This window comes from Triturus cristatus, chromosome 3_1 (genome assembly GCF_964204655.1).
Source record: "Triturus cristatus chromosome 3_1, aTriCri1.1, whole genome shotgun sequence".
Classification (NCBI taxonomy): Eukaryota; Metazoa; Chordata; class Amphibia; order Caudata; family Salamandridae; genus Triturus; species Triturus cristatus.
Window position 1 is genome coordinate 43,158,259 of NC_140583.1, and position 23,363 is coordinate 43,181,621.

The following is a 23,363-nucleotide window of genomic DNA, read 5'->3' on the forward strand; positions in this document are numbered from 1 at the left end:
GTGAGTTGAGTGGTCTTGTGGAGTGTTGTAGACATGAGGTGACAGGATCACCAGTATTTTGCCTTGGTATGAAAAGGAGCCTTGTGGAGTGCATGAGGTACTGGGTGAGACCCTGGGCAGGATTCATTCTTGATGGATAGAGGGTTCTTTTGGAGTGCTATGGACATAGGGCAAGACCAAGGGCTGGCGTCCCCCATTATCGAATTAGGGTCTTGAATATTACCTGGAACAATGGAAATCACCCTCAACAGGATAAATCCTTGATGAGAGTTAGGGTTTTGTGTGGCGTGTCAGAAGGTGTTGAATGTGACCCTCAGCAGGACTGTCGTTGGTGGAAGCAATGGTCTTATGGTACACCATGGACATTGGGTGATGCCCTGGGCGAGATTCTGCACTGAGGAGAGTTGGGGTCAGTACCAGGTGAGAAAGAAAAAGGGCCTTTGATTTTAAATGGACAGAGAGGAGCCGTACTGTAGTACTATTCGCCATTGCCTATCATACATGAATCCAGATTGACTCAGGAATTAAAGAGAATGAAACCTGATGTTGACATTGGTACACACACACATACATCAGAAGAGTGGCTTCATAAGGGCATCCCACAATGCCACTCCACTTCAGGAAGTCACCCCATTCTGCCATTCTAGGTCAGAAGGGCATCCCACACTATCAGTCTAAGTCAGACGGGCATCCCACACTGCCAGTGCCACTAGGAAGGGTATTCCATACTGCCAATCCAAGTCTAAAGGGCCATCCATGCTGCCAATGTGGGTCAGAAGGGCATCCCACACTGCCAGTCCAGGTCATAAGGGCACCCAGGTCAGAGGGGAACCCCACACTGTAATTCCAAGTTACAAGGGCACTCCACACTGCCAGTCTAGGTCCCATGCTGCCAATCCAGGTTAGAAGGACATCCTACTCTGCCAGTCGAGATCAGAAGGGCATCCAACACTTCCAGACCAGGTCATCCCACACTGTCAGTTCAGATTAAAATGGCATCCTACGCCGCTGGTCGAAGTAAAAAAAGCACAGCTAGCCCAGGTCAGAAGGTCATTGCATGCTGCCGGCCCAGGTCAGAAGAGCATCCTAAGCTGCCAGTCCAGATCAGAAGAGCATCCTCTACAGCTTGTCCATGTCAGAAGAGCAACATACACAGTCAGTCCCGGTCAGAAGGGCATCATACGCTGCAGGTCTAGGCATAATGGCATCCATCGCTGCCCGTCCAGCTGGGAATAACACCCCAAGGTGTCAGTCTAGGCCAGAAGGGCATTCCACACTTACAGTCTAGATCAAAAGAATATCCTAAGCTGCCAGTCCAGATCAGAAGTGCATCCTACACAACTAGTCTTGATCATAAGGTCATTCCATGCTGTCAATCCGTGTTAACTAATTTCACAGAGTATGGATTATAGATTGAGTCATTGACCCTTTGCACTACAACCCATCGGGACTAACTTACACAAGTGCCTGCCCTCTGGGTCTGAGTGATGCCTCTTGCAGGAAAGCTGATGTTTCTCTTTTTATCCTCCACACAGGAAGCACGCAGCCAATGAAACAAGGGGACATTGCCATTAACAATGGCCACAGCGCTCTACAGTGTGATGCCACTGCCTGTTATTGGCCCAAGTCCAGCTCAGGGGCTGTCCATGTGCCCTACAGCATCTCCCCTTCTTACAGTGAGTCTCCTTTCCCTTTGTATTGGCTATTGAAGCTATTTGACATCATGTGAGTGTACTGTATGCTTTCTTGTGAGACGCCAAGTCGGATGGGCCACTTCTCTTCCAGGGGATACTCATCAATAGTCATAAGCACTGAATAATCCCCGCCCATGTGCGGGATCCCGGAGCATATAAAAATATACATATATATGTGTATGTTGTGGGCACAAGTGTCTAGCACTTCCACGACATACATATATACATGTAAATAAACACATAAATATGCACCCTAACATAGTTCCGTTAGGGCAAAATGCCAAAATTACATAGGTTTTTCTTGGACAAAAATAATCTCCTACATACACCTTGTAATAGAGAACATACACTGTAATAGTGTCATACAAGAAACCTTTATTTTCAACACAGAAAAACAGTTAATAGCAGGCAGTTAGCCCATAGGCTGCATGGATGAATAAACGTCACCGTACAGTAAAAACCTGGCACCTTGAATTAAAGGCTTCCAAGACCCTGGACACCGTGCCTTTCAGACCTCCAGCAGCCCCTCTGCTTCCATCATGCACCACAGGTGACAGTTAGGTCAGTTCTTTTTTCCGGCTCCTTCTGTGAGGATCCTGGAGCTTGAGCTCGACAGTTTTTGATTATCTTTAGTCAGAAATTGGCTTTTTCTCTTGTTTTTGAACATTTTTGACTGCTGGGTGTCTTTTCTTAAACCTTTCTGACAATTTACCTTAATTTTTTCTGTCAGAATGCCAGCATTATTCAACAAATGTCCTTCATGTGGTAAAAAGGTGTCAAAATCGGACCCACACTCTGTGTTGCATCATGTGTTTGCCATCTTCACATAAGCTTGATACTTGTAATTATTGTCAGCGATTTTCTAAAAGGACTCTTTGTGACAGGGAGAAGAATAGACTCCATGCCTTGCTGGAGAGAGGAAAAAGTCATCACAAAAGTGGCCTGGGGGCTCCCTAGAGCCCTCCTCTCATCATGAACACCGAAAAAGGCATACAGTGTCCAGAAGGAAACAGATTCCTGACTGTTGGCCGTCGAGATCGCCGTCGAAGAAGCAGGCAAGACACTCTTCAGCGTCGAGGGACAGATCGCCGTCGAGACGACAACACTCTCCGTCGCATAAAAGTAAGTAGACTCCGAGAAATACTTCGGGCTCAAAGTATACTGGTCCCGAGAGACCTGACAAGCACCGGTCAACGTCGAAACGTCCGTCGATGGCGAGGAACACTCCGCCGCCTTCTCGGAGGTCGGCGTAGAGGGGTTCACCGGCGAAGACTCTGCCAAGAGCTTACCGACTGACGACGTCGAGATCACCGTCGCAGTCAAGGCGCTCACTGTCGAAAAAGTCGACGTCGAAGAAGCGCCAGAGACGATCGACGTTGAAATCTCCTACCCGCCTGCGTGGGCGTTTGATGTCGTGGACAACGTCGAGATCTTCGCAGAGACGAGGGTCTGCCAGTATCTCGCCGTCCAGGAGATCGACGTCAAAGACGGCACAGACGGTGTCGTAGTCGGGACATCGGTTGATATCAAGAGACAGAAACCCTGTAGTCGTCTCGGAGGTGGTGACAGAGAGGGCAAGGTCGATGCCGAGGTCACGACGTTCGATGTCGAGAAGACCTTCATCATCCCCAGGCATTAACATTGTCCAGATTTTGCCAGAGGGCTCTCCGGTTGCAGCGAAGAAGTCTCATCCTTTCAATCTTTTGCCAAGATGGCTGGAAGGTACCGGTGCTGATCAGGGAAATCCAAATTCAGATTATTCTCGCACCTAACCTCCGTCGAGAGTTCCCAGGGGTGCTCCTACAATGACATCATCGAGGGTCTCTCCGAAAAGAACCTCAAGAAGGTGAAGATCCCCATCCTCTTGCCACACGAGGTCACGGGAGCGGTCTCGCTTGCATCATGTTTCCTCTCCCAAGCGGAGGAGACAAAGGTCACCACCGTGGTCCACATCCACTAGATCTTCGATCAAGGACTATTCGCCAACTCTGTCTGCAACACCACCATCCAGAGTGTCCCCGATTAACGACATCGGAACTTTTGCTGGCGTTCTCTGCAGAGGAGCCAAAAAGCTCAACATCAAGCTCAACATCAGTATGTCAGTCCCGACAGTCTCCACATCCATTATTTTTTAGACTTTACACCATCGATCGTGAACCAGGTCTCTACTGCCTCTAGTCCCACGCTTCTTAGAGCTGGCTAGGCATACTTGCTTAACTCCTTCCACAGTGGGCACAGTACCATCACGTATTGCCAAGAAATATAAAGCCCTGGATCGGGATCCGCTTTTCCTACGCTCTGATCCCCCACCAGACTCGGTCATTGTGGCGGCGGCCAGGAAGGCACATTCTGCGACTTCTTCCTCGTCAGCCCCTACCGAGAAAGACAGCAAAAATATGGACTCACTGGGCAAGAGGATGTGTAATACCTCTGCCTCCGTTATGAAGGTGGCCAGTGCCTCAGCTCTCCTAGGGAGGTGCAACAGGTCTCTCTGGGATTCCCTTGCCAGATTCACACACAAACTCCAGAGAAAAGCTCAGCAGGACTTTCAGGAGATACTGCAAGAAGGGGGCTTGGTGGTGAACCAGGTGATAAGTGCAGGTGCAGACTCATCGGATCTGGCTGCACATGGCTATTTGCACGGCATCTGTTCCAGACGCTCGGCCTGGCTGTGTCTCACAGGCCTGAAACCAGATGCTCAACGGAGGATTGTCAACCTTCCATTCAATGGGTCTTCACTGTTTGGGTCTCATGCGGATGATGAGATGGCCAAAATGAAAACTGAATTGGACACTGTGAAGGCTGTTGGCTTAGAGAAGTGGAAAGAATTCCGCAAACGTTTCCGCCCCTACGACAGGCGTTCCTTCCAACAGAGGGTTCAAACCCCTCAGTGGTCATCCCAAAATCAACAACAGCAGAGGTCGCAATTCCATCAAAGACAACCTGGTAGAGGTAGAGGAAACAACAGGCAGCAGGCTTCAACTGCTTAGCAACCAGCCAAGCAATGAGCAGAGGCTTCCTCCACGCCCGTTAGCTACTCCGGTAGGAGGAAGTATCACTTTTCATCTGGAAGAGTGGAGATCAATAACAAATGACAAATGGGTGCTGAATATTGTGCAAAATGGATACTTGCTGAGGTTCAAGGCCCCACCTCCTTCAGTTCCTCCTCAAAGAAGATCCAATCAACATCTCCTACTGTTGCAAAAAGAGGTGGACAGTCTTCTGCAAAAAGACGCCATAGAGTATGTTCCAAAGCAACAGCAAGGACAAGGCATTTACTCTGGTTACTTCCTGGTCGAAAAAAGAGGACAGACCAGAGAATACAGACCAATTCTCGATCTGCGGCTCCTGAACAAATTCATCCGCAAGGAAAAATTACGGATCTTGGCTCTGCACCAGATTTTCCCTCATCTTCATCAGGGAGACTGGATGCGTGCTATAGACTTGCAGGACGCCTACTTCCATATCCCGGTGTCCAAAAGACATCTAAACTTCCTCTGCTTTCAGGTAACCCATCAACATTTTCAATTCCGAGTTCTACTGTTCGGGTTCAAATCAGCCCCCCGAACGTTCTCGAAGTGCATGGCGGTGGTGGCAGCATTTCTACGCAAACGCAAAATCTTCATTTAACGCTATCTGGACGATTGGCTCCTGAAGAGTCCCACACATTCTCTGCTTCAGAATCACCTCAACTACTATCTCCAGCTGTTGAGCACGCTGAGGCTTCAAGTAAACTTCAAGAAGTTGGTCTTCATTCCGACACAGAGAATCCATCACCCAGGCTCTTCACTGGATACCGCAAAGGCAAGCGTGTGTCCTTTGGAAGAGAGGTTATCATCAATCAGAGACAAATGTTGCGATCCCCTCAGCGCCCGTCATCCCCCAGTCAGACAGGTTTCGTTGCTGTTGGGCTCCATGGCCTCTTGCGTATTCATCGTCCCCAATGCCAGATTGAACATGCGTCCTCTACAGCAGTCTCTGGAGGAACAGTGGATGCAAGTCTCAGGTCGCTAGGAAGACCGTGTGACTCTACCTCAATTCCACCAAGACGTTCCCGCTCAGACTCTATTCACGGACGCTTCCCTGCAGGGTTGGGGAGTGCACATGGGGCCTCTTCAAGTACAAGGTCTCTGGTCAGAGGCAGAACGAGGGTATCACATCAACTTCCTGTAGTTAAGAGTCGTTCACCTGGCTCTCAAGTCACTGTACCCTTCTCTCCAGTCCAACTCCCTCTTGATTCAGACAGACAACACCACAACGATGTACTATCTGAACAAGCAGGGGGCACCAGGTCGAGAACTCTCTCTCTGTAGGCACAGAACATCTGAATGTGGCTTCTTGCAAGGAACCTCAGCATTGTGGCCATTCACCTTCCGAAGTGCACGACTGGGTGCTCAACAGCGAAGTCACGCAAGACATCTTCCGACAATGGGGAGTGCCAGACATCGACCTCTTCGCAGACGCGGCCAACACCAAATGCCCCGTCTTCGCGCCCAGGTTTCCCCAACCAGGATGACGAGGGAATGCCCTTTTGATGAACTGGTCTTAGACATTACTGTACGCCTTTCCTCCACTTCCGCTGATCCCTGCAGTGATCAACACATTTTACAGGACAAACACCAGAATGATCCTGGTAGCTCCGGAGTGGCCGCGTCAGTGGTGGTACCCAGACCTTCTACAATTATCCGAGATGCCACACCGGAGGTTGCCTTGCCGTCCAGACTTGTTGTCCAAGAACGAGGGGAGAGTGTTTCATCCCAATCTCTCATCCCTCAGATTGACAGCATGGCTCCTGAGGTCCTTCAATACGGACACTTAGACTTACCAGCAAATGGTATGACTATCCTGAAGGAAGCCAAGATACCTTCCACCAGAAAGTCCTACACTTTCAAATGGAAGTGGTTCTACTTGTGGTGCAGGGACAATGCTCATGATCTGGTGCAGGGTCAAGAGCGAGTACTGTTGCCATACTTATTACATTTGGCTAAGTCTGATCTGCATTTCTCTTCGATTAAAGTGCATCTAGCAGCCATCCCTGCATACAGGAAGTCACCTACACAAGTCTCTTTTTTTCCAAATGCCAGTGGTAAAAGATTTCCTTGAAGGGATAAAAAAGGTTTACCCCCCAGTGAGATCTCCATCTCCTCCTTGGGAGCTCAACATAGTCCTTACAAAACCTATGAGTGCTACTTTTGAGCCGATTCACAAGGCATCTCTGCAGCACTTATCATGGAAAACTGCTTTTTTAGTTGCCATCACTTCTGCCTGCACGGTTAGTGAAATCCAGGCTTGTGTTGTAGAGAGCCTTATACTGATTTTCATGCAAACAGGGTGGTTATGAGAACCCATCCGAGCTTTCTACCTAAGGTGGTCTTGGATTTCCACATCAATCAGACTATCACTCTTCTAAATTTGTTTCCCAATTCCACTACTCTTCCGGAGAGGTCCCTCCATTCTTTAGACCTCAAGAGGGTACTGAAATTTTATCTAGACAAAACCAAGTCCTTGAGAAAGACGGACCGGTTGTTTGTTAACTATGGTGCCATAAATACCAGTTCGGCTGCTTCCAAAAGATCCATCTCTAGATGGATAGTTTCTTGCATATCTTTGTCCTACCAACTAGCTAACAAGGTTCTTCAGGGCAAACCCAAAGCACATTCTACCAGGGGGAAAGCCTCTACCACGGCCCTCTTTGGAAATTTTCCTATGACAGAAATTTGTAAAGCAGCGACTTGGCGATCGGTTCATACTTTTACTCGCCATTACTGCTTAGACTCTGATACACAGGCGGATGCCCATGTTGGGCAAGCCTCACTGAGAAATGTATTTGCCTGATGTCATGTTAAGATGCGCTGTTACCTGTTTTTAAATACTGCTTGCTCGTCCGCGAGGTAGTGGGTATGGGCTTGCTACTCTATTCAGTGCTTATGACTATTGATGAGTATCCCCTGGAAGAGAATGATTAGTTACTTATCTGTAATCCTAGTTCTCTTCCAGGGGTATCCTTATCAAAGTCATAAGCAACCCTCCCGCCTCCCCGAACGAGCAGTTATAGTATGTTAATGTGGTGTTTGCATCTTATACTCAGGTTGCTTCAAGTTAGTACAACGCAAAAAAGAATTGACCTAACTGTCACATGTGGTGCATGATGGGAACAGAGGGGCTCCTGGAGGTCTTAAGGGCACAGTTTCCAGGGTCTTGGAAGCCTTATAGGCAAGGTGCCAATTTTTTACTGTACTGTGACGTTTATTCATCTATGCAGCCTATGGGCCAACTGTCTGCTACCTGTTTTTCTGTGTTGAAAATAAAGGTTTCTTGTATGACACTATTACAGTGTATGTTCTCTATTACAAGGTGTATGTAGGAGATTATGTTTGTACAAAAAAAACCTATGTAATTTTGGCATTTTGCCCTATTGGAACTAATTTAGGCTGCATATTTATGTGTTTATTTATGTATATGTGTATGTCGCGGAAGTGCTAGACAGTTGTGCCCACAACATACACATATATATGTATATTTTTATTTGCTCCTGGATCCTGCACATGGGCGGGGATTATTCAGTGCTTATGACTTTGATGAGCATACCCCTGGAAGAGAACTAAGATTACAGGTAAGTAACTAATCCTTCCCGGACCTCCCCTTTGCCATGCTAGCTCCATTAATTTCTCTCTGTGTGAACCAGTTACTTTCGTTGTTCCTGGCTCACTGACGTGCTGTGTCTTCTTTTTCATTTCATATGGGTAGTTGCACATTGATTAGGCAATAGATCAATAGAGTGCTTCACCCCACAGATGTTGCCAAAATGCCCCAATAGGCAATAATAAGACAATAGATTTATAGGAAAATTGTGAGCTTTTTTGACAGGCTGGTGCTACTGGAATGCCGCTAAGGAAGGCGCAGAATCAGTCACCTTTCACTCTGAGATTCACTAGCCTTTTGAGAAATCCTGTGGTTTCCATACTGGGCGGTTGACCTCTGCCAGCATTGGCCACGGAAGAGCGAATGACTTGACATAACAGAAAATGCTGGGCCACTAGATGACAACATAATGATATTCACAAACTTCATGACAAATGGAGCACTATTTGGTGGTGCTCTGGCAGCATTCCAGCATGCTAGCTCATCGGTGCCCTTTCATACGGTGTACCTGGCGTATGTAAATCAGTTTCACCCCCGTCCAGGTGGGGCAGCCTGGCTCCCAATGCTGTGCAGCAGTGAGGTGAAATCTAAGTTGCTGAACTCCATGAGCCAGGACCCTTTTCTAAAGAACCCTTCACCGTTCTGACACACTCGAAAAGAGAACACAGCTGGCTACAAAGAAGTTTGGCACGCGCCACTTACTTATCAGACAACAGAAAGCATTCTCACTTGACTGTATAAGCTCCAGCAGGCACTGCAAAATAGGCACTTTTCTGAATAGAATATATTGCTACAATTATTTTTAGAAAGGCAGTTTCTTCCAAACAAATGGTTGCTTAATTAAACAGGATCTATGTAAAGTCAGGCAATGTCAAAGCCAAGAGGTCTAGCTTGTGCATGCTTTTGTTGGCATGAATTATCAAATTAGAGGCAGACCTTTACGAGTGAGACTCATGCAGTTGCAGGTCAGTTCAAGCTCTCTCTCTCACAGTAGACTAAATGTTAAAGCAGGGCAGCAAGTAAAGTGGCTGCTTTGTGCTTGCGGAAAGGGAGCGAGCAGATGTGGTGCTGTTCTACTCTCTCCCTGCTCTGATGCACTTTAGGCAGCCATGTACCAACGCAGGCACCCTTCTGCCATAATGCAAGGGTGTCTGTGTTGTCAGAAGTATAGGTCTTGTTCTGAACGAGACTTTTCCAGTACAACACCTATGCTTTAAGGATTTACCCACTTTGTATGTGTGCATGCATGCAAAGTGCAAAACATGAGGAGATATGAAAACATTTAACATCTTGGTATCTTCCTCGAAGTGCAAGATTTTTGCCCAAATCTCTGTCTACAATTCTTTGTAGATAAGGATTTGCATCAAAACCAATGTAAACACTCATGAACCATCCAAGGAATGCCCTACCTAACTCATAGTAACCCAAGGAGGCGCATTAGGCGACTTTTTATTACATTGCGTTACTAGCTAATAAATCCCCCCTGATGACTTTGCGTCCATTTTGCGTAAAAAAAGTTACATAAACCCAATGCAAAGCGTTTGTCCATCTGGGCCTAAATCTAACTCAGTTCAGAGCAGCTCTGTTGTGTTCAAAAGAGGTTTGGGGTGCTCTAGGGCTCACGGAGCGTCCACCCAAAAGACCCTATCAGTTGTTTAGAGAAGCTGCTATAGACACTGCAGAGTGCTGTTATAGTAATTTTGTTAGCCTTTTTTTAGGGAGGACTTGGTGTTATTCGTTTTACAGTTCTTTTGATTGCCCTTTCATTTCACTAATTTTACCTCTTGTCTTTTAATTTCAGTTTTATATATTGTAAACTCGACCCGGAGGTATTAGAGCACTTTTTATAAGCACCAGTTACATTACACAAGAACACATTAATTTTTAGGTCGAGCCTAGACAGCATATGCGCTGTATCTTCAAGACATGCTGTATTCCCTCTGTGGGTTTACAGCCCGCCCATTGCCTTTTCTTTCGTCCCTTAGATTGTTGTTCAGAAATGCTTGCTTACTAGTGGTTAATCCTTCCTCTTTGTCCCTCCTTTTTAGTTCCAGCCTAAGACAGCGCTTGCGCTGTCTGCCAGACCTGTTGTAATCTCTTCTGTAGGCTATTGCCACACCCATCATTACCATTTGTTCTTTGCTGGGCCATTCAGAAATGCTGCCTTCTTAGCATGTATGCAGTGGCAACCCAAAATAAGTGCACATTGTGCTTGTGATAAAACGTGATGGCGCAAGTGACAACGTGAGAAAAACACAGCGCAGGGCGCAAGGTGAAGAGTAAAATATAATATATACAGAATTATTGGTTCACATCATGATTATTTTGAAAAGATAGGCTATGATTTTCAGCGATTCCGAGAACCAAAGTACGGTGTGCGCCAAAAGATTTTTGCTGATATGGGAGGGTCGACGGCGTTTCGATCCTTTCAAGTTAGGATGATCATCAGGACCGGGTAGCCAATTGATGAGTGCTGTGTGTACAAGGGTAAGTATCAGAGCGGCAGGGGACGGTGGAATCATAGGGCGGAAAGGTAGATGTAAGAACAGCCTATCTGTGGCACGAAGAGATCAGTGCACGCGGGAAGAAGGGACGATTTAAGAAGCCAGGAAGGCGTCATAGGACCTCAGCTGTGTAGGGCTGATCGTACAAGTGAAATCTGTGAATAGATGCAGGGCGCGATAAGAGTGAGGACAGTCGGAAGGAAAAGGGAGAAACGATGACAGGGGGGGCAGCGTTGTCGGAAACTCACCATCCAGTGGGGGAGGGGGGGTTTGGAAATTGAATATTCGCTGCAGGGTCGGGGCCCGATCAGCTGTACAGGAACCGGGAGGAGTCCTGTGGGGAGAGGAGAAGGGAGCGGTTAGGAATCCGCGACACGCTGGTGGTTATAATCAAGGGATCCAGATAATGAAGTCAGCATGACTATAAACGTGGAGCTGTTCCTGATCTCTTAATGAGACCCGAGCCCCTGTAATATAGACCACATCTGCTCTCATCCCAGCGTGTCCATCCTTATTTTCTGTAAATGTATGTTTTATTTATTTATTTCCGTGTTCTTCCGACCACATGTTGTGGGCTGCTTTTGAGTCCACTCTCTCTTGGTTTCCCATGCACTTTCTGTATTCCCCATTTGCGTCAAAAACCCAGAAAAAGGGGATTTGTAAACATAAGGCAACAGAATCAAAAACATCACCTCTCTCTATTTCCTGCATTTTTAAGAGAGATACATTTTACTTTCTCGACAGAGGAGCCTTGCAGATAAGTTGCAACATTTCAGCATCTTTTCAGTACATAATGGATTCCCCTTAAAATCACATAATTAAAGCATGCCCTCTCTGCAGCTCGATGCCAGTTGGGCATTTTGTGGCGGCCCTAGGACAGGCAGATCCCGTGGCCCCAGGAGAGCACAAAAGAACACAGCTCTGCATTATTCAAGAAGACTATGTAAGGTCGGGGTTACAAAAGGAACAGCTCCTCTGAGGAAGTAGAGATCTGTGCCTTTTATTCTAGTTCAGAGAAGCTTTGCTGATAATTTACTGAATGCGAAAGATTCGTTTGAAGAATCTAAGGGAACACAACTGCAGAAAGCTGCAGAGGGAGGGAAATGTTAGACACCCCCTCTTCGCCAAGCCCTGGGGCTGGGAGCCTGAAAGAGGCTCAGATGCTGTCAGAGCGTTGACCTTTAGAGGGACGGTCAATTCAACACAAGACTGCCTCTACAAACAGAATAGGATACATTTTAAAGCCAAAAAGCATTGGCAAAAACAGCAATGTGACATATTATACAGTGTTCAGCTGAATGCGTAATTTCGTTCAATGAAGAGAGTGTGAGCTAATCAGTGGGTGCTCTTGCTCAAATATTATTTTTGCAGCGAGATTCATGAGGTGAAGTACATGTAGGTAACCATATTAGAGCTGCTACCTCTATGAGCTCTTGTTCTGTATCCATTCTTAGGTCGAGCCTAAGACAGCGCTTGCGTTGTCAGCAAGACCTGCTGTAGTCTCTCCTGCAGGCTTTTGGCACACTCACCATTACCATCCGTTAGTTGCTGGGCTATTCACATGCACTGTGATGTCTATCTAAAAAAGTGTATAGTGGCAAATACCCCCTTTCTTGTTGTAGCACTTGCGTGGTGCACAGCCACACTCTAGGCGTCTGTGCATTTATTTAGAGATTCTTTGTTCGGGGGGGTAGGGCTCCAGAGCTCAGTATAGGATACTCAGAGGCTGACTTTTTCACCCTGTCAAGGCTTTATTGCCTGCAGGCTAACATTATTCTTTCCAACACCAGATCAAACAGTCAGGTCCATTATCATTACTCATGTGGGTCTGCCCATTCTTTTGTGCACAACAGACCCGTGCATACCAGCAACACTGCACGGGCTGCAGTTCTTGTCTGCCTCGAGAAGCTTTGCAGCAGCTAATATGCTCTGATTGGGGCCTCAACCCCCCCACAGCGCCCCTCTGCACCAGCACGCCAGGGCTGGAGCCGCTTCCCAGACCTGTGCATGCAGATGCCAGGTTTGAAGCCACAGTAGGACTCAGGCCATGCTCTTCCCACTGTTGGCATATAAAGAGCAGAGGTTCAGAGGGGAGCAATCAATTATGTAGCATTATTGCACAACCAATCATCAACAGAGTAAATCCTTAAAGATAACAAACTGGACCCATTCATCAATTTTAAAGTATTCAGTTTATATTAACAGCATCAAAAGAAGATTCAAACAGTTCTCTGTGCCCATATAGTAAATAACATTGCCAATTTTCAATGCCAATAACTCCAACAAATGCGAGACCTTCTGCCTTTCCAGTGCTTGTTGTGTTCCGTTTCCACCCACAAAGCACCACCCAATAACTGTTAACATTACGCTTCAGTGTTTATGTGTTCGTTAGGGGGACTATTCTTTCTTTGTTCTTGCTCGTGTCACTGTTTGTCCATCTTCGGTGGTTCAGCTTCGGCACCCCTCACCGTTCAAATACCGAGATGAAATATCAGACGCTTCATGCGCTGTTTTCAAAATCGCCTCTTTAATTTTCTCTGACTTCATAGTACGAGGATTTCCCCCAAATCCCTCTCACTTCGCTGCTTGTTGCTTTAGTGATCCTCGGTAACCGGACCTTCAGCAGCACAACCTTGCAGCTCAGTTAAGGGCAAAGCTTGGGAAACTCCTGTCGCATTTTCTCTGACGCTTGTTTATATATTGTGAACTTGAGCGACCCAAAGGTTTTAGAGTGCTTTACATGAGCTTTAGTTTAGTTTACACGATGTCAGATACATTTTTGGGAGAATTTTATAGAGAGAGCAAACTCGACTGACCCAAAGGTATTGATGCGCTTTACAAAAGCGCCAGTTGCATTTCACAAGGTCTGGTACTTTTTTTGTTTTAAGGTGTACGGAGATTAAGTGATAATGACCCCACGCCCCCATTATTTACACCAGTATTGGAACTTTCATTAATTCCCATGCTTGAATCATTACCTGTCATCGACATAAAAGGCCCACGGTATCTTATACTAGCAATAGAATTTTCATCATAGACTAGAAAGGCCCTAGGCCCTCCAGTTTTGTAACATATCATAGTCATTTAAAAAAAAAAAAAAAAGCTTAGGTTTCAAACAATCATGTTGCCCTGCCCTGTAAAACACTCCTGTGAGTAGCTCCATTACCTCAGAATTTCTATTGCTCCCCGTGGTAGGGCGTCTCCACTGAGCTATGCTCAGTTATACCTATTCCCAACTATCCTAAACCATTCAAAATCTTCTGATTTTCCTCAGAGATCTACAGATTATTCTTAAAACCAACTTGTCTGTATTTATTGGCTTTAATTCTGGCTTCATCATGTCAGATTAAAAAAGAAGAGCCTTTTCAGGGCCTGCTCTACATGTGGAAAGAAAAGGCTTCATTCGGATGACCCATATCAGGACTGCATATATTGCCTTTATCCAGCACATAAGGACAAAGAATGTATGGTATGTCGTACCTTTTCTTCTAAGACTTTGAAGGACTGTGAAGGGCGGTTGCTGATCTGGCTCCAAAAACTTAAGACCAGGAAGGAGCCAGTGTCTGATGAAGACAGTGAGGACTCTTTAGCCTCTTCAAACACATCGCAGAATAGGGAGAGATCATCTCATTCTCACACTTCTCTGGAGCAGCCTGAATAAGCCTAAAAAAGACCACTCATGGGTCTTACAGAGAGTGCAGTCCTTCAAAATCTCCTCAGGAGGATGAGGTTCCTGTCAGCTAAAAGGAGTAAAAAACAGCCATCTTTATCCTGCAAAAAAAGACCTGAAAAAGCTAGATCTGAGCCACCTATACCACCTTTTGAGGTCTCTCACTCCTTCAAGAAACCATCATCTGCACAATCTACTGACAGAACATCAACAAGCATCTCTCCCTCCTTGGAAATGTCATCATCGGCGGCGACGCCGACGAAGACATACACAGTGCAGTCTACGACAGCGACCAAGACCATTGTCTCTACTCTAACTACAGCATTGTCTTTCTCAATGATGACATCCTTGTCGATGGCCCATACGCCTAGAACGTCAATGAGGAAGATCGCTTCGATCTCATCGATGACGACAGTGAAGACGGCTCCTCTGTCAACGACGACAGCTCCCCCATCGACAATGACATAGCTCCTGTTGACAGAACACACTGCTCTCTTGATGTCACTGCTGCCATCCTTATCAATGACATTGTGGATGACCCAGTCGACGTGAGCAAAAATGGAAAACAAGAAAAACAGTTAACTCCTGCACATACCTCTCCAAGTTAGGTGTCACCATTGTCACCAATCCATCCTCTATCGACGACGACAGCTCCCCCATCGACAATGACAGAGCTCCTGTTGACAGAACACACTGCTCTCTTGATGTCGCTGCTGCCATCCTTATCAATGACATTGTGGATGACCCAGTCGACGAGAGCAAAAATGGAAAACAAGAAAAACAGTTAACTCCTGCACATACCTCTCCAAGTTAGGTGTCACCATTGTTACCAATCCATCTCTTGGATGAAGACAATTCGGATGAGGAGAGGCTCTTTTGGGTTGTACACAGCCCTTCTGAGTTGCACGTTGTGTGCCCGGAGGATGATTATGATGAGGGTAAATATGGGGAGCAAGGATATTACGCCCTCAAGATCAATATCATCACCAATACCAAAAGAAAAAGGGTTAGTTACAGACCAGCAATTCATGCTCTCAGTTTATAGAAAGCGTTTTCCACCAACTTCAACTACTACTGAACAAGTTTCCTCAGCTGTAAAATCTCCATCTGTACAGCCATCTACTCCACAGCATAGACCATTGTTGCTGCCTATGTCAGTAAGCGTACTCCTCAAACAGCTCTCCTCCAGGACCCAACAACTTCCGATGACGACAGAGAAGAGGGGGAGCACACAACCCCGACATGGAGTGATATGATTATCTATTGCCTTCACCATCTTCCCCATTGTCAAATCCAGTGGATTCCCCACTGGAAGACATTGGGGGATTCCATAATCTGCTAAAAAGAGCAGCAAAGAGGTGAGGTTTGACCTGCCCATGCCCACTACACAGACGGGCTGCTTAATGTATGATCTCAAGGAGCCTTTACAGAAGAGTTTAAGAGCTATGCTCATTGTCAGTTACATATGGGATGAGGACTCAAAGGTCATGAAGAATCTGGCCATGATGACTGCGGTTCTATGTCACTTAGGAAAAAAATACGAAGCTACAGAGGATGCTCCTGCATGTCTCCCTGGTCACCCAAAGCCTGATTCAGTTATCACACAAGAAACCCAGTACAGATCTAAAAACTCCATAGCACCGCTGGACAAAGAAGGTAGGAGGCGCCTTGATAATATTGGTAAGCGCTTTTCATCCATGTCTGCGCTTACTGTAAGGGCACGGAATTCCTTAGCAGTTATTGGGCGATATGATCGCCAAATGTGGTACGATTTTCCCACTTATCTGGACCCACTCCCGGAGGACATCAAAGCAGAGGCCAAAAGAGTTCTACAGGAAGATGAGCGCACATCATCAAAGGTGATGGTTTGTGCCATGAACATTGCCATTTCTGCATTTATACAACTCCTTAACTGCTGTGTTAAGGAGACAGACCTGGCTCAAAGTTACCTCTTTTGGACCTGAGGTCCAAAACAAGATCTTGGATCTACCCTTTTTGGCAAGTATATTGGTGAAGGCCTAGAGGCCATTAAAAGAGACACTGACACAGATAAGTCATTGGGCACACTTTAATACTGGAAATTGCCCTTTCAGGTGCTAATGGAAGAGAACATCCTTCTTACAGAGGGGGTTACCAACAATATAGTTATGACTCATATTCATCTGCCTCTCAGCAGTTTTGTCCCCAATACTCACAAAGCACACTGGCTGATGTCAATGACTGCTAACGGGCTCTGGCTACTTCCCCTTTCTCCCTTTTCAGGCTAGGAAGCGCTTCATTTAAATGAGGCCCCCGGGTAGGCCAGGTCCCGGGGGCGTTGCCGAATTTATAATTTATTACTCATAAACTCATTCATTCATAAACTAATTTATAATTTATAATTCATAAACTCAATGCGAAACTCATTAATAAAAGTAGTGCTTACAGACTAACCAACGTAATCGGGATCAGAGCATGTGAATCCGAATTCATTTTCTAGACTATTTGACTCCCTCTCCTGCATCTTGGTTATCCCCCAAACACTGGGAGGCAATGAAGTTTACCAATGGGGCGGGGCATGGGGGCTTCGGGGGTACATTAAAATTTATTAATTGCCTTGTTGTCAAAGGTCGCCCGGTGCTATTAGTTAAAAGTGTGCAGATTTCATTGAGATATTAAGAGTACTTTACTCACATCTATGAGTAAATCGATATTAACTAAACAAAATGCCAGAATGCATGTCAGTTTTCACAGTGTTTTAGACAGTACTGGTTGCTTAGTTTCATTGCAAAACATGTGTATTTACTCTTTTACAAAGCATCCAAAGTAGGTTACCTAACCCCAAAGCCCCAAGTAGTTAAATGACCCATAGAAGGGAGTGGTTTACAGTTGAGCAAATGTGTCCAAATGTAATTTTGGTAGTGCCATGGAATGATCAGCCAATGAGGTACTCGATGAGTAGGTATTTAACTACACGTTCAAAACGTAAGGTATTGTGGTTGTTGTTTGTTTGTACACAACCACCTCTCTGAATGTGTTTATTAACACAGAGCTTCATCTACCAGACAGTACTCACAGAGGGGCAACTAAAGCACAGAACAAAATTTATTCATTTATCCTGAGTGTGAAGGCACACGGAAGGCTTAGGTGCCCGCCTGGAGAGGCTAGGGATCTCAGCGCTTCTACAGACTCTGCCGTGCTCCTCTGCACCAGCAGGGCACAGCTCAGAATCTGCCGCTTCTGCTAAGAATAGGTGAGGGGGATGAGGTTGGGGCATGCAGGAGTTGCCGGCAGATTTCCAGGTTATTGAAAGTGATGATTCTGACGTGAAGCAATGGAGACTGACTTTGTCTGTTTGTCTGCACCAGTCTAGTTCTCGCCCATCTACCGGGCTCACTGTCATGTATCTATTCATCTCTTTTTGTTAGAGGTGCGCAAGCTAATATATTAATTAGCAGGTAGAGCCAGCCGGAGACGAGCCAAGCGTATACAAGCCAGTGGGCGAGCCGTGAAAATGATCGGCATGTTAATCATACAGTAAACATGATGTAAATGTGCGATAATGTCTCTTCAGAATTCAAAAAAGTGTATTTCTTTAGCGTGTCACCTCAGTACACAAGATTATAGCACTGAATTGAGAGGAAGTTATTAAAAGTGCTAGTTTTAAGCATGAGTTAAAACAATGCCGCTCCTCCCACCCGACAACAATGACATTTGTGAACAAAGAGGCATCAGTTGCCATGCATACCCCGAATGTTGCCTGGAGTCTTATTTTATTTATAGTAACATTAAAATCTAGTTCATTAAACACGAGAAGTTTTTGTACAGCACGCATCCTGAACTCGCTTATTTCGGAAGTGCCACAAATGGGAGCGGGAGGGCTGTGAAGGGTGAGAAATCACAGACTGAGGGAGGGGGCGGTGGGGTGGGGAGACGGAAGAAAATAGTGTTAGGAGTAAAGGGGCCAATAGCCGTGGAAGGATACAAATGATGAATGAGGCGGGACTAACAAGCCTCAAACCAATCGGAAGGCAGCATTTAAGACAAAAGCCAATGGGCAGAGAGTGGGCTGAGCTTCCACAAAAGCTTCCACACTACAGTATATACTGCATGCCTCGCAAAGCGATTGCAGCGCATTCTCGCTGCAACGCTAGGCGAGACCTAAAAGGAAATAGTGTTAGGAGCAAAGGGACCAATAGCCGTGGAAGGATACAAATGATGAATGAGGAAGGACTAACAAGCCTTAAACCAATTGGAAGGCAGCATTTAAGACAAAAGCCAATGGGCAGAGAGTGGACGGAGCTTCCACGAAAGCTTAAACACTACAGTATTAACTGTATGCCTCGCAAAGCAATGACAGCGCATTCGCGCTGCAACACTAGGCGAGACCTAAAAAGTACACACATTACATAGTTGGGGTGATCGCATATCTCTGAATAGTAATGTTTTTTTCCAAAGGATAGCATTGGGCATTTGTACTTTAATGAGAGTAGGCTCTTGTGGATTGAAAGAAAATCTGAGGCCATTAAGGCGCTCTATAAGCATTGCAGCATCACTGTCATGGTGCCAGTGTCCTCTTGATGACATCTTTGCGTTTCGCTGGGTCCATGCGCATGTGCCCCCGTGTTTCTTAGCACATCAATCAGCCTTTTTCAGTGTCCCTGCACCTTTGTCCTGTATCAGGGTCCCTCTGTTCATGTCAGTAAATTATTGTGAATGTACACATATAAGTAACCCTATGCCAGTGATTCACTGTCACTAACACAATGTATCCATGTACCTTTGTCAGTGTCCCATTATCAATTGTATGGTCTCTTTGTGGGTGTCTTAAGAACTAACCCCATATCCATGTCACTAAGTTAGTGTCTCGGTGTCAGGATCTCACAGTCAGTGTATGTGTACCATATGATGGCCTGACCCTGTCGAGTGTTCATGCACAATTGCTCCATTGTCAGCATTCTATTTTTAGTGTTTGCATGTCACTGTTCCCATTTTAGGGTCCCGGTGTCAATCTTTCACTGTTAGTCCTAGTGTCTCCGCAGTTCCATTCTCATATTACTATCCATGTGCCAGTTTCCCTTTGTCTATGTCACTATCGTAATGTCATTGACCCTGTAATAGTGTTCCCTTGCCCTGTTTCCCAGTGTTTCTCGTATCAGAGTTCCTGTGACTATTTCCATGTCAGTCTAATACAGTGGTCTTCAAACTTTTTGATGAAGGGACCGCCTATCAAAATTATTTAGGCGTAAGTACGCCCTACCGCCCAAAATTTCTAGAACCTGGTACTCCTTATCATTGTCAACCATAAATGTTCTCCAGAGAAACTGTAAATCTGTGGTTGCACCTCATTAGTACCAGTTTAACACCCAAATATAGCAAGAAACAACAAAAGGTAACCAGTACAGCTTTACAAAAGGGCTTCTACTGAGCAGCAACACCTGGTGCTGCTTTTTAGTAACTTTTTCATCTTTTGAGAAAATACATTTTTCGTTAAAATCAGCAGATTATGCCGCAGATGATGGATTATGTGGCAAATGCAGCAAATCTATAATATGCTAAAATCCCTGCGGCCGCACCATCACATAATTCCAGTGGCCCTTGGTATAATAGCTGTAAGGCATGGGCTTTATTGTACTGCATTAGAGGAACACAATACTATATTTTACTGGATGATGACAGCTTGGCATTTACAGCTGCATGTAACTGGAGGTAGCTGTACATCCTTCATCATAATTAAAACATACGTACGTTTTTTAGTTATTTCACCGTCTGGTAGCTACATATAAAATATGTCCTTTACATTTGCAGATTAACTCATTGTGCACATTTGCATTTCTTTCAGGCCATCAACACACTGGTAGAAAGGCATGTTTAGCTGTCTGCCTGGCTTCGATTTCACAGCACAGGAGAGTCCCTGAATAACACTCCAGGGAAAGAATTCTAACTACTGGAAGTAACCGTCTGGGACGTTTTCTTTTAGCAAATGAAGAACAGGACCCCCTTCCAATGCCTCCACAGCCCCCCTGGGGGTCGCGCCCCACATATTGAAGACCTCTGGTCTAATACGATCAGCTTGTCACTCGTTATCCAAGTGCACCAGAGCTCATGTCCCAGTGACTGTGGTTCCATTTGATTGTCACCATGTCAGTGTCCTGGTTTCCCCAGGTGACTTCCCTTGCCCCAGTATACTCATGCCAGTCAGTGTCTCAAGTCATTGTTTGTGTCTGTATGTTAGTGTTAGTATCACAGTCAGGTTCTTATTGATGAGTGTGTGTGTGTGTGTGTGTGTTTAAGCGAGTGTGTGTTGGATTGTGCAGCACTCAGACCATATTAAGAAAGCTTAAAACCGGAGAGGAGCTTAGCGCGTGATCAAGATGGCCGCGTGAGCCTAGAGCTCCCGAGACCCTCGCTCCCTCCGGCAGCTATCCTGTCTACTATCCTGTTTTTGATGCCCGGAATATTGGAGGGGAGTTGTTGCTGAGGCGAGAGCCGCTGTCCGGATCGAAATCGCCCACCGGAGACCGAAGTTGTACTGCCTGGAAGTTTGTGGCCTACTCCCCGCACGGTGCCCGGGCCTTGCGTTGGCACAGTGCCCGTGCACTAATTGAACAACAGCGGCCGGGCTGGGGACGGGTCGGCGGAGGGGAGGTGTTTCCACTTTCACTTTCGCTTTCGCCTTCCAGTCTCCACAGCGCCCGGGACGGGGCGTGCGTAGTGCCAGCCACTGGTCGCATGGTTGATTACTCTGTATGGGCAAGGAGAGTGTCTACAAGGCAGACTGCGATGTCGACCAAATCGGACGTCGACAAACAGAAGCCCAAGAGTACCAGGCGGGGCAGCTACACCCAGACTAACAACATGGACCGGTATGCCCACCAGAAGGGGTCTCCGGGCGGATCGGGCCCGATACTGGACGCCTCGAAGGACGCGAAACCTCCCCCTACAGAACTGACTCTGCAAGATATTATGGGGGCCATCGAAGGGATGAAGACCTCGATTGGACAACAATTTGAGACCCTGGCACAAAAAGTGGATGCCATATCGATTGACGTCAATCTGGTTCGGGCTGACCTGGGGAAAACTAATGAGCGGGTTCAGTCCTTGGACCTCAAGACTGCCGGTCTCCTGGGCGACGTCTCCGGCCTTCAGCAGGAAGTCCGTACCCTGCGGACGGCAAATGATCACTTCGCCCGACGGTTGGAAGAGTTCGAAGGCCGTGCAAGGCGCAACAACGTGCGCATCATTGGGGTCCCGGAAAATTCGGAGGAGCAGTCGGTGGACCTGTTCGTGGAGGACCTGGTGGTGAACCATTTGGCGCCCAAAGGCCTCAGTAAGTTCTTTGCTGTCGAACGGGCCCACAGAGTCTCTGGCGGGTAGCCCAAGGTGCGGGCCCCCCCGAGGCCGATTGTAGCCAGGATTTTTAACTTCAGGGACCGAGATGCCATTCTGCAAACATCGCGGGTGGCCGGCCCGCTGCCATTCCAGAACACTACTGTAAGTTTCTATCCGGACTTTACCCAGATGGTGCAGAAGCAACGGCAAGGCTTCCTGGCGGTCAAGAGAAGATTACGTGAGATGGGACTAAAATATGCCATGCTCTTCCCGGCCAGGCTGCGGGTGGTGTTCGAAGAGCGGACTTTCTTTTTTGAGTCTCCTGACATGGTCGGAGACTGGCTGGACACATTGCCCCAAGGACGGACTGGCGTGGAACGCTCCGGTGGCGCAGATGGTGGTGGGGATGAACACTGAGCCAGGACTTAAGTACTAGGACTCCGGCTTCTCCGGGAGGTTGATACTCCGGGGGGTAGTGGGGGCAGTATGGGAGCCTTTTCCTCCTCTGGGGTTCTTTTCGTAGATTAGTAGTTTAAGGGGCGACAGGCACACTGCAAGTTGGGGGGCACTTTAGAGCTTACGCAGGGGTGCAGGGTGGGGGGTGGATGTGGGTTGTTGTTGGGGTTGTTGTTGTTTTTTGTTATGCAAGGCGTAAAGATGCAAGCTTCCGTGACTCGGGTCTGGTTCCATGCGGGGGATGGTGGTCTCCTTACATGTTGGGATGGGGGGTAGGGGCCTAAAAATACTCAGTTGGAATGTAAATGGCTTGGGGGATCGTATAAAGCGTGGGATTGTCCTGCAATTTCTGAAGCGATGTACCCCTGATATTGTCTTATTGCAAGAGACGCACTTGATTGGCAACACGTGCTATGCACTCAATCGTAAAGGCTATAAATTTGTTGCACATTCCGGGTTTTCCTCGGGTTCTAGAGGGGCGGGAATACTAGTCAGGTCCTCCCTGCCATTCGAGGTTGACTCCACTACCGTTGACGATAGGGGGCGCTTTGCGGCAGTAGCGGGGCGGTGGGAGGGCAGAACCCTGGTCCTGGTGTCGGTTTATGTCCCTCCTGCTTTGCAGCCCTCTACACTAGCGGACTTAGAGAGGACATTGTTGGATCTCCCAGAAGGACTGTTGGTGGTGGGTGGCGACTTCAATGCGGTTGGCTCTGGCCTGCTTGACAGACACCCGCAGAGGAGTACGGGGGAGGCTCAGAAGTGGCTTCCTGATTTTATAGATAACCTTGGGCTGGTTGATTGTTGGCGACTGTTGCATCCCACACAACGACAATATACTTTCCACTCAGGGGCGCATGGCAGTCTCTCTTGAATCGATTATGTCCTTACCCCAGCTGCACACGCCTCCTTCGTCTCTGAGTCCAGGCACATGGCACGAGGTATTTCTGACCATTCCCCGGTGTGGATCTGTATGGATGTTGGCAGAGGAGTGGGTGGTAGGGTGGCCCCAATTAACCCGTGGTACTTCAGGGACCCTGCGACTCGTAGTGCGGTACTGAAGGCGGTCGACCGCTACTTTCAAGAAAA

General features: G+C 46.9%; 1 protein-coding gene across 3 annotated transcripts in view; it reads left to right on the forward strand.

Moving 5' to 3' along the window:
• Positions 1-23,363, forward strand: part of LOC146859658 (astacin-like metalloendopeptidase) — a 450,020-nt gene that overhangs the window by 160,672 nt on the left and 265,985 nt on the right. For all 3 annotated transcript variants that reach the window (XM_085646718.1, XM_085646720.1, XM_085646719.1), the window contains one exon: positions 1,536-1,676. In XM_085646718.1, the coding sequence (XP_085502844.1) occupies positions 1,536-1,676 (141 nt within the window). The remainder of the gene's footprint in view (positions 1-1,535; positions 1,677-23,363) is intronic.